Source organism: Scyliorhinus torazame, chromosome 1 (genome assembly GCF_047496885.1).
Source record: "Scyliorhinus torazame isolate Kashiwa2021f chromosome 1, sScyTor2.1, whole genome shotgun sequence".
Classification (NCBI taxonomy): domain Eukaryota; kingdom Metazoa; phylum Chordata; class Chondrichthyes; order Carcharhiniformes; family Scyliorhinidae; genus Scyliorhinus; species Scyliorhinus torazame.
Genome location: NC_092707.1, coordinates 364,926,690 through 364,939,183, shown reverse-complemented (window position 1 = coordinate 364,939,183; position 12,494 = coordinate 364,926,690). Strand labels below are relative to the sequence as shown.

General features: G+C 47.9%; 1 protein-coding gene across 1 annotated transcript in view; it reads right to left on the bottom strand.

Annotated features, from left to right (window-relative positions):
- The window catches only part of msh2 (mutS homolog 2 (E. coli)), a 117,756-nt gene that overhangs the window by 11,351 nt on the left and 93,911 nt on the right, over positions 1 to 12,494 (bottom strand). Inside the window, exon 13 of the mRNA XM_072511135.1 lies at positions 5,213 to 5,417. Within this exon, the coding sequence (XP_072367236.1) occupies positions 5,213 to 5,417 (205 nt within the window). The remainder of the gene's footprint in view (positions 1 to 5,212; positions 5,418 to 12,494) is intronic.

Genomic DNA, 12,494 nt, shown 5'->3' with positions numbered 1-12,494 from the left:
CCCAGGTTCGACCCCGAGTAACTGTCCATGTGGAGTTTGCACATTCCTCGTATCTGCGTGGGTCTCACTCACCCCCACAACCCAAATAGATGTGCAGGGTAGGTGGATTGGCCATACTAAATTGCCCCTTAATTGGAAAAAAAAAAAAGAATTGGGTTCTCTAAATTTATTTTAAAGAAGAATGTGGAGTTGAGGCCTCAATCCGATTGGCCACGATCTTACTGAATGGTGGGGCAAGTTCCAGGGGTCAAATGGCCTACTCCTGCTCCTAATTCGTACACTCATAAATGGCACATTGCCTTTATTGCAAGGGGATTGGGTTGGAGGAATAAGGAAGCCTTGCTTCAATTACACGGGTCTTTGAAGAGATCACACCTGGAGTAGTGTGTAAATTTTGGGTCTTCATCGTTAAAGAAGGATATCGTGTAGTGAAGGTTCACTAGATTGGTTCCATAGAATCCCTACAGTGCAGAAGGACACCATTCAACCCCACTCCCCCATCCTATCCCCTTAACCCCACCTAACCTGCACATCTTTGGACACTAAGGGGCAATTTAGCATGGCCAATCCACCTCACTCGCACATCTTTGGATTGTGGGAGGAAACCGGTGCACCCGGAGGAATCCCACACAGACAAGGTGAGAACCTGCAAACAGAGGGTTGTTCTCTCAAGAGAGGCTGAGTAAATTGGGCCTATATTCTATGGAGTCAAGAAGAATGAGAGGCGATTGCATTTGAAATATACAAGATTCTGGAGGGTCTTGACAGGGTTGACGCTGAGGGGTTCTTTCCCCTGGTTGGGGAATCTAGAATGTGGGGGCACAGTTTCAGGATAAGATGATCAACATTTGAGGCTGATTTGAGAAAAAAATGTCCTCACTGAACAGATTTTGAATCTTTGGAATCCTTTACCGCAAAGGAATAAGTCTATTTGAGGCTGAGAGAAGACAAAGTTTTGGTCTCAGGAAATTCAAGGGAATTGAGGCACACATAGGAAAGTGAGCCCAAGTTCAGCCGTAGTCATTCATACTAAATTGCTGAGGAGGTTCGAGGGGCCATGTAGTCTACTCCTGCCAATTTTGCATGTTCAGTTCTTCCCCTTCATAGGATGGGGATTCAAAGATGAGACCTAGTACGCAAAATAAAATGCTTAGGTCAAAGCAGATGTCAAAAATGAGAATTTCTAATCTAAAATCCCTGCAGTATTCGTCTATATCAGCTAGACTTATATGCTAGATGCAGGTACAATGGAGTTACTTAAATTGTCACACTGCGAGGAGGACAGATGGTACTGGAACGAGCTAACAGAATTGTTCACCAAATGAACAGGCATACCTGCACCCTCAACACATTAATGCACGTGGACACAGTAGTGTTGTATAAAGTAAATTTCGACATTGAAGCAAGTTGTAAATATAGAACAATCGGTGCAGGATGTTGTAATGCTCTTACTCCCCTTTCACTCAGCACAAACACAAACTGAAGTGTTCATCCAGGAGATCCAAAGCCTACACAATCTCGCTGAACCTCTACAAAATAATAAATTCAGAGGATGCTGCAGGCCCCTATGCGACTATATACAATAATGAACTGCACTAATCATAGGCATTTGGCAATGACATTTTATCCAAATAGGTAACATTTTTCAAGGTTATTTAATTTGTTCAGATCTATTACAGTGTTATGCCTACAAATTATATAGATAAATAATCATTTCACCAGAAGGACCCAAGTGATTAAAATAAAATCTTTTTCCTCTCTGCTAATAAAGGGGCCAGATCAGAGGCTGCGGGGGGGGGGGGGGGGGGGGGAGAGAGAGACACACACAGGACTGGTGTGCACCAGAAGGGGGGCAGGATGCACGAGCTGCAAAGGTTACAGCAACTGGGATCTGGCATGGTTGTAGCAGCAATTCTGTCAGAAAATTATCATCCCATTGGACAATTACTGTGCATATACCAAACTGCTCCTTGATCTGCCAGAAAAGATGAACTGGAAATCTTTCCAATTTGTTTGTAAATTGATGAGTGGCTCTTTGCCGAAACCAGTTCCTGCACACAACCAGTGACACCGGTCATTTCTCCACACAGCAGTCAACTTGCAACATCTCAAGAGATGGCTAATAAATACAAATTAGGCTGAAAGCCCACACCCACTAGGAAGGAATCCAAATTGATTTGACATAAGGTCCTTACAGTCAACAGATAGACAGCTTTCATCCAACATTCTAAGCTGGTTTTACCGCAGGATCCCAAGGTGAAATACTACATAATTCAGTCCCCGAATAATTTTTAAAAAATAATTGACATAACTTGCATGTTCAAGTCAAAAATGCAATCATTTCTACAATGGAAGATCAAATGCAGACTGAATGACCACTTTTCAAAAATACTACATTCAGTTGCAAGCATGACCATATCTGTACGTCTTCTGGTCACCAGTCATTTTAATTTCCCACCTTGCTCCAACTGGCCTTGATCTTTGACACTATTACAGCTCAATGTAATCTCAGGGAACAACATCTCACTTTTTGATTATGGAACAAAAAGGCTTCTGTGATCAATATTGCTAACAATTTTAGATCATAATCTATGCCCCTTTTTTCTGACAATAAAAAACAATATAACACAGGAATAGTCCCTTCAGTCCTCCAAGCCTGCACCGATCAGGATGCCTGTCTAAACTAAAACCTTCTGCACTTCCGGTGTCCGTATCCCTCTATTCCCACCCTATTCATGTATGTGTCAAGATGCCTCTTAAACATCACTATTATATCTGCTTCCACTACCTCTCCGGCAGTGCGTCTCAGGCACTCATCACCCCGTGAAAATAAGCTTGCCTCGCACATCTCCTCTAAACTTTCCTCCTTGCACCTTAAACCTATGTCCCCTAGTAATTGACTTTTCCACCCTGGGAAAAAGCATCTGACTATCCGCTCTGTCCGTGCCACTCAGAACTTTGCAAACCTCTATCAGGTCTCCCTTAACCTTTGTCATTTCAGTGAAAACAGAGTTCATCCAACTTCTTCTCGTAGCTAATACCCTCCAGACCCAGCAACATCCTGGTAAACCTCTTCTGTAACCTCTCCAAAGCATCCACATCTGGTAGTGTGGCGACCAGAATTGTACACAATATTCCAAATGTGGCCTAACCAAGGTTCTGTACAGTTGCATCATGACTTGCCAATTTTTATACTCACTGCCCCGACCGATGAAAGCATACATGCTGTATGCCTTCTTGACAGCCTTATCTACCTGAGTTGTAATTTTCAGTGATCTGCGGACTGGCGCGTCCAGATCTCCCTGCTTGTCAATGCTCCCAAGGGTTCTGCAATTTACTGTATAACTCTCACCTGCATTAGACCTTCCAAAATGCATGTCCTGATTAAACTCCCATCTGCCATTTTCCGCCCAAGTCTCTATCTGATCTATATCCAGCTGTATCCTGACAATCCTCTTCATTATTCACAACTGCACCAACCTTTGTGTCGTCCACAAACTTACTAATCCGACCCGCTACATTTTCCTCCAAATCATTTGTATATACTACGAACAACAAAGGTCCCAGCACAGCAGAACACCACTAGTCACAGCCCTCCATTCAGAAAAGCATCCTTCAACCGCTACCCTGTTTCTATGACCAAGCTAGTTCTGTCGCATCTTGCTGGCTCAACTTTAATCCCGCGTGATTCACCTTTTGTACCGGTCTGCCATGAGGGACCTTGTCAAAGTCCATGCAGATGTTGATATAATAGTATATATATTGATATATGGGTGGCACGGTAGCACAGTGGTTAGCACTGTTGCTTCACAGTGCCAGGGTCCCAGATTCGATTCCCAGCTTGGGTCACTGTCTATGCGGAGTCTGCTCGTTCTCCCAATGTTTGAATGGGCTTCCTCCGGGTGCTCCAGTTTCCTCCCACAAGGCCCGAAAGACGTGCTGTTAGGTCATTTGGACATTCTGAATTCTCCCTCTGTGTACCCGAACAGGCGCCGGAATGTGGCAACTCGGGGCTTTTCACAGTAACTTCATTGCAGTGTTAATGTAATGCCTACTTGTGACAATAAAGATTATTATATAACAATAGCTGTTGGTGACTCTGGTTTTCCCATTTACACCTCCTCTAGACACATCATTTATTTCTTTACTCATTCCACTATCACTTCCTTTGCTTTGCATTATCACTTCTTTTTGTCCTTTCATCACTTTTGCCTTCCTTTCTATCACAGACTTTCCCTTTCATCCTTGCCCCCTCTTCCCCCATCTCTTTCCCTGTTTTTCTAACAGGTTTTTAAACAAGTACATCTCTAAATCTCTTCCGGTTTTGACAAAAGTCAGACACCTGAAATGTCAATTCTGTTCCTCTCTCCGCAGATGCTGCCTGACCTGACTATTTCTGATGCTTTGTTTTAATGCCTAATTCTCAAAATCCACTGTAGTTTGGTTTTGATATACTTTGAAGCCTTGTGACATTTTAAAGAAAAACATTACAAAAATCTATGCTGTTATCGTGGATTAACAGTCACATGGAAGTCATCAGAATACACCAAAAAGAGCAGTCTGTAATTAGTGCTTTCAATGTGATAATTATCAATGATGCACAACTTCCTGCAACATACGTGCTTCTTCCCAAAATTCAAGGCATTAGCACACCCATATTTAGAGAACAATCCAGTGAAAATTATACATGTTCAGTACTCTTTCCTGGTCCCTTAGTAGAAACTACTTGAGACAGTGAAGTGTAAAAGATTCAGTTCATTCAATAATTTGGGATTTATGAGCAAATGTTCTCCATTATAAATTACAGTAAATTCATGCAAGTGACCTATTCAATTAGCACTTATGCTTACGGTTCACATTAGTCAACTACCGATCCCTCCAGGCCACTTTGCTGATGGACTGAATGGAGGTACAATAACTTGCTCAGTAACACCTTAATCGATCACACTTTCTACAGAACAAAAGGATTTAGGTGAAGCACAACTCCAAAGGCAATAGAAGCCAGATTGCACTGAAAGAATGGCACTAAGGACTTTTAATGCCAACAGATACAGATGAATCTGCGTTTGTTTCCACTATCTGTCCCATCTGCTTTACAGAGGTGCTTTTGACCTGAAACCATTCTTACTGTAGGCAGTAAAATAGAGAATGCAACAGCTTCAATGTGGAGTACTAAACTTTCAGGAAGGTGAAGCGGTGTTAGGAACACTACCTCAAAATTGCTGCAGTCTCCAACATTTCCGCCATGAAGGTTGAAACGCCTTTGAGCTGGCTGTCACCGGCGCCAACTCGAGCAAGAATGCAGTCCACAATACTGATTTCTGCAGAGTCACAGGGTACAAAACAACCAATCTGGGCCATCAGGACCACCACGCCAGTCTGTCGGATATACGTTGATTTACCACCCATGTTCGGACCTGTTAAATGTCGAGAGAGACGAGGTAGAAACTACATTAGTACCATTAAAAAAGGCGTTTACAGCATCAGCACAGTTAATCAAATTTGACTGCAATCTGCGCCGCTCAGAATTCTATGAAGGAGGAAATCTGTTGCTGCAATTGTTTACATGGTTCCTCGATATCAATTGCAATGCTGTGGGGCGCCCTCCACCTTTCCCACCCATAGAGGAACAAAGAGAACGTCTAGAACAGAGAGCCTCAGTCAGTAAAGATTTTGATGATGGAAATGGTTTCCAGACTTTGTTTAGTGAGCTGGACTCTCACTGGAGATTCACGTTCGATGTACACCACCTTTCTTTCGAAGGAACATTTTCAGATAGAGCATTTTTTTCTTTTCAAAGCTCACTGCTGGTGGTTGTTACAGCATCTCTGCTCCAAAGCGGTGTTTGTATACAGATAACAGCAATGTTTTGACCTGTTTATCTAGAACCTTTGGTAGCTATAGAACCACTAAAACGCCCTGTAACAACAGTCTTTCTCCAATCTTACATTTCCTGTGCCAGTTGAATAGCTGTTATAATGCATTGGAAAGGATTGCCAGCATCTTTCAGGCAAGAAGTAGTTTGAGACAAAAAGCAGAAAAATGCTGGATAAACTCAGCAGATCTGGCAGCATCTGTGGAGAGAGAAACTGAGTTAATGTTCGAGTCAATATGACACTTCTACATTCAGAATGGAGAAGAATCATGTAGACTTGAAATATTAACTCGGTTTCTCTCTCCTTGGATGCTGCCAGACCTGCTGAGTTTATCCAACATTTTCCGGTTTTATTTCAGATTTCCAGCATCTGCATTATTTTGCTTATTTACATTGTTTCAGACAATCAGCAGAGCCATTCAGGCTAATTCTCGGTCTGCATCAGCAATCCCTCAGCACTGCACCATCAATCCTTCAGTACTGCACCATCAATCCCTCAGCACTGCACCATCAATCCCTCAGTACTGCACCAGCAATCCCTCAGCACTGCACCATCAATCCCTCAGCACTGCACCAGCAATCCCTCAGCACTGCACCAGCAATCCCTCAGTACTGCACCAGCAATCCCTCAGTACTGCACCATCAATCCCTCAGTACTGCACCAGCAATCCCTCAGCACTGCACCAGCAATCCCTCAGCACTGCACCAGCAATCCCTCAGCACTGCACCAGCAATCCCTCAGCACTGCACCAGCAATCCCTCAGCGCTGCACGATCAATCCCTCAGTACTGCACCATCAATCCCTCAGTACTGCACCAGCAATCCCTCAGTACTGCACCAGCAATCCCTCAGTACTGCACCATCAATCCCTCAGTACTGCACCAGCAATCCCTCAGTACTGCAACATCAATCCCTCAGCACTGCACCAGCAATCCCTCAGTATTGCACCAGCAATTCCTCAGCACTGCACCAGCAATCCCTCAGCACTGCACCAGCAATCCCTCAGCACTGCACCAGCAATCCCTCAGCACTGCACCAGCAATCCCTCAGTGCTGCACGATCAATCCCTCAGTACTGCACCATCAATCCCTCAGTACTGCACCAGCAATCCCTCAGTACTGCACCAGCAATCCCTCAGTACTGCACCATCAATCCCTCAGTACTGCACCATCAATCCCTCAGTACTGCACCAGCAATCCCTCAGCACTGCACCAGCAATCCCTCAGCACTGCACCAGCAATCCCTCAGCACTGCACCAGCAATCCCTCAGCACTGCACGAGCAATCCCTCAGTATTGCACCAGCAATCCCTCAGCACTGCACCAGCAATCCCTCAGCACTCCACCAGCAATCCCTCAGTGCTGCACGATCAATCCCTCAGTACTGCACCAGCAATCCCTCAGTACTGCACCAGCAATCCCTCAGTACAGCACCAGCAATCCCTCAGTACTGCACCATCAATCCCTCAGTACTGCACCGGCAATCCCTCAGTACTGCACAATCAATCCCTCAGTACTGCACCAGCAATCCCTCAGTACTGCACCATCAATCCCTCAGTACTGCACCAGCAATCCCTCAGCACTGCACCATCAATCCCTCAGTACTGCACCAGCAATCCCTCAGCACTGCACCATCAATCCCTCAGCACTGCACCATCAATCCCTCAGTACTGCACCATCAATCCCTCAGTACTGCGCCAGCAATCCCTCAGTACTGCACCATCAATCCCTCAGACCTGCACCAGCAATCCCTCAGCACTGCACCATCAATCCCTCAGTACTGCACCAGCAATCCCTCAGTACTGCGCCATCAATCCCTCAGTACTGCGCCAGCAATCCCTCAGTACTGCGCCAGCAATCCCTCAGTACTGCGCCAGCAATCCCTCAGTACTGCGCCAGCAATCCCTCAGTACTGCGCCAGCAATCCCTCAGTACTGCACCATCAATCCCTCAGACCTGCACCATCAATCCCTCAGACCTGCACCAGCAATCCCTCAGTACTGCACCAGCAATCCCTCAGTACTGCACCAGCAATCCCTCAGTACTGCACCAGCAATCCCTCAGTACTGCACCAGCAATCCCTCAGTACTGCACCAGCAATCCCTCAGTACTGCACCAGCAATCCCTCAGTACTGCACCATCAATCCCTCAGACCTGCACCAGCAATCCCTCAGTACTGCACCAGCAATCCCTCAGTACTGCACCAGCAATCCCTCAGTACTGCACCAGCAATCCCTCAGTACTGCAACAGCAATCCCTCAGTACTGCACCAGCAATCCCTCAGTACTGCACCAGCAATCCCTCAGTACTGCACCATCAATCCCTCAGACCTGCACCATCAATCCCTCAGTACTGCACCAGCAATCCCTCAGTACTGCACCAGCAATCCCTCAGTGCTGCACCATCAATCCCTCAGTACTGCACCAGCAATCCCTCAGTACTGCACCAGCAATCCTTCAGTACTGCACCAGCAATCCCTCAGCACTGCACCAGCACTCCCTCAGTACTGCACGATCAAACCCTCAGTACTGCACCAGCAATCCATCAGTACTGCACCAGCAATCCATCAGTACTGCACCAGCAATCCCTCAGTACTGCACCAGCAATCCATCAGTACTGCACCAGCAATCCCTCAGTACTGCACCAGCAATCCCTCAGCACTGCGCCAGCAATCCCTCAGTACTGCACCATCAATCCCTCAGCACTGCAACATCAATCCCTCAGTACTGCACCATCAATCCCTCAGTACTGCGCCAGCAATCCCTCAGTACTGCACCATCAATCCCTCAGACCTGCACCAGCAATCCCTCAGCACTGCACCATCAATCCCTCAGTACTGCACCATCAATCCCTCAGTACTGCACCATCAATCCCTCAGTACTGCGCCATCAATCCCTCAGTACTGCGCCAGCAATCCCTCAGTACTGCGCCAGCAATCCCTCAGTACTGCGCCAGCAATCCCTCAGTACTGCGCCAGCAATCCCTCAGTACTGCGCCAGCAATCCCTCAGTACTGCACCATCAATCCCTCAGTACTGCACCATCAATCCCTCAGACCTGCACCATCAATCCCTCAGACCTGCACCATCAATCCCTCAGTACTGCACCAGCAATCCCTCAGTACTGCACCAGCAATCCCTCAGTACTGCACCATCAATCCCTCAGTACTGCACCATCAATCCCTCAGACCTGCACCATCAATCCCTCAGTACTGCACCAGCAATCCCTCAGTACTGCACCATCAATCCCTCAGTACTGCACCAGCAATCCATCACTACTGCACCAGCAATCCCTCAGCACTGCACCAGCGATCCCTCAGTACTGCACCATCAATCCCTCAGTACTGCACCATCAATCCTTCACTTCAGCACCATCAATCCCTCAGTACTGCACCAGCAATCCCTCAGTACTGCACCATCAATCCCTCAGTACTGCGCCAGCAATCCCTCAGTACTGCACCAGCAATCCCTCAGTACTGCACCAGCAATCCCTCAGTACTGCACCAGCAATCCCTCAGTACTGCACCAGCAATCCCTCAGTACTGCACCAGCAATCCCTCAGTACTGCACCAGCAATCCCTCAGTACTGCAACATCAATCCCTCAGTACTGCAACATCAATCCCTCAGTACTGCACCAGCAATCCCTCAGTACTGCACCAGCAATCCCTCAGTACTGCACCAGCAATCCCTCAGTACTGCACCAGCAATCCCTCAGTACTGCACCAGCAATCCCTCAGTACTGCACCGTCAATCCCTCAGTACTGCACCAGCAATCCCTCAGTACTGCACCAGCAATCCCTCAGTACTGCACCAGCAATCCCTCAGTACCGCACCATCAATCCTTCACTTCAGCACCAGCAATCCCTCAGCACTGCACCATCAATCCTTCACTTCAGCACCAGCAATCCCTCAGTACTGCACCAGCAATCCCTCAGTACTCCACCAGCAATCCCTCAGTACTGCACCATCAATCCCTCAGTACTGCACCAGCAATCCCTCAGCACTGCACCAGCAATCCCTCAGCACTGCACCAGCAATCCCTCAGTACTGCACCAGCAATCCCTCAGTATTGCACCAGCAATCCCTCAGTGCTGCACGATCAATCCCTCAGTACTGCACCAGCAATCCCTCAGTACTGCACCAGCAATCCCTCAGTGCTGCACCATCAATCCCTCAGTACTGCACCAGCAATCCCTCAGTACTGCACCAGCAATCCCTCAGTACTGCACCAGCAATCCCTCAGTACTGCAACATCAATCCCTCAGTACTGCACCAGCAATCCCTCAGTACTGCAACATCAATCCCTCAGTACTGCAACATCAATCCCTCAGTACTGCAACATCAATCCCTCAGTACTGCAACATCAATCCCTCAGTACTGCAACATCAATCCCTCAGTACTGCACCAGCAATCCCTCAGTACTGCAACATCAATCCCTCAGTACTGCAACATCAATCCCTCAGTACTGCAACATCAATCCCTCAGTACTGCAACATCAATCCCTCAGTACTGCAACATCAATCCCTCAGTACTGCAACATCAATCCCTCAGTACCGCACCAGCAATCCCTCAGTACTGCACCAGCAATCCCTCAGTACTGCACCATCAATCCCTCAGTACTGCACCAGCAATCCCTCAGTACTGCACCAGCAATCCCTCAGTACTGCACCAACAATCCCTCAGTACTGCACCAGCAATCCCTCAGCACTGCAACATCAATCCCTCAGTACTGCACCAGCACTCCCTCAGTACTGCACCAGCAATCCCTCAGTACTGCACCAGCAATCCCTCAGTACTGCACCATCAATCCCTCAGTACTGCACCATCAATCCCTCAGTACTGCACCGTCAATCCCTCAGACCTGCACCAGCAATCCCTCAGCACTGCACCATCAATCCCTCAGTACTGCACCAGCAATCCCTCAGTACTGCACCAGCAATCCCTCAGTACTGCACCAGCAATCCCTCAGTACTGCACCATCAATCCCTCAGTACTGCACCATCAATCCCTCAGTACTGCAACATCAATCCCTCAGTACTGCACCAGCAATCCCTCAGTACTGCAACATCAATCCCTCAGTACTGCAACATCAATCCCTCAGTACTGCAACATCAATCCCTCAGTACCGCACCAGCAATCCCTCAGTACTGCACCAGCAATCCCTCAGTACTGCACCATCAATCCCTCAGTACTGCACCAGCAATCCCTCAGTACTGCACCAGCAATCCCTCAGTACTGCACCAACAATCCCTCAGTACTGCACCAGCAATCCCTCAGCACTGCAACATCAATCCCTCAGTACTGCACCAGCACTCCCTCAGTACTGCACCAGCAATCCCTCAGTACTGCACCAGCAATCCCTCAGTACTGCACCATCAATCCCTCAGTACTGCACCATCAATCCCTCAGTACTGCACCGTCAATCCCTCAGACCTGCACCAGCAATCCCTCAGCACTGCACCATCAATCCCTCAGTACTGCACCAGCAATCCCTCAGTACTGCACCATCAATCCCTCAGTACTGCACCAGCACTCCCTCAGTACTGCACCAGCAATCCCTCAGTACTGCACCAGCAATCCCTCAGTACTGCACCATCAATCCCTCAGTACTGCACCATCAATCCCTCAGTACTGCACCAGCAATCCCTCAGTACTGCACCAGCAATCCCTCAGTACTGCACCAGCAATCCCTCAGTACTGCACCATCAATCCCTCAGTACTGCACCATCAATCCCTCAGTACTGCACCAGCAATCCCTCAGTACTGCACCAGCAATCCCTCAGTACTGCACCATCAATCCCTCAGTACTGCACCGTCAATCCCTCAGTACTGCACCAGCAATCCCTCAGTACTGCACCAGCAATCCCTCAGTACTGCACCAGCAATCCCTCAGTACTGCACCAGCAATCCCTCAGTACTGCACCAGCAATCCCTCAGTACCGCACTGGAGTGTCAGCCTTGATCTTTGTCCTCACACCTTGGAATGAGATCTGAACCTGGAACCTTGCCACTCAAGAGACAAAAGTGCTACCACTGAACCACAGCTGGCACATGTTAACAAGAAGCAGGAGAGGCAGGAGGTTGCAATATCAAGGAGAATATATACCATCAAGAATGGTGGAAAACAAAATTCAGTGATTTTGTTTCATGGAGTGCTCAGGGTCAGCATGTGATAATTAAATGATCCATGAACCAAACCAGGCACATGGATGTTTATAAAAGCAAATTACGAAATAGCGCAGGTTAAGGATAGCAGAGGCAGACTGGTAACAGGGCCAATGGAGATCAATCGAGCATTTGAGACCTTCCTTCTACTGGGGACTGTACACCTCCAAGCCCCCCAACGGGGACGTGGGAATGAAACAGTTCCTAGACAGACTGGAACTACCAGTGGTGGGGAAAGACATTCAGGGGGGGGGGGGGGGAGAAAAGACATTCAGGGGGGGAGCTGGAAGCACCAATAGACCTGGAAGAAATCATGGAGAGCATCAGCTCCATGCAGGCGGGGAAGGCACCGGGACCCGACGGGTTCCCGGTGGACTTCTACAAAAAATTCGCACCAGTCCTGGTCCCACACCCAAGGGAAATGTTTGCGGACTCACTGGCAGGGGGCGCCCTGCCG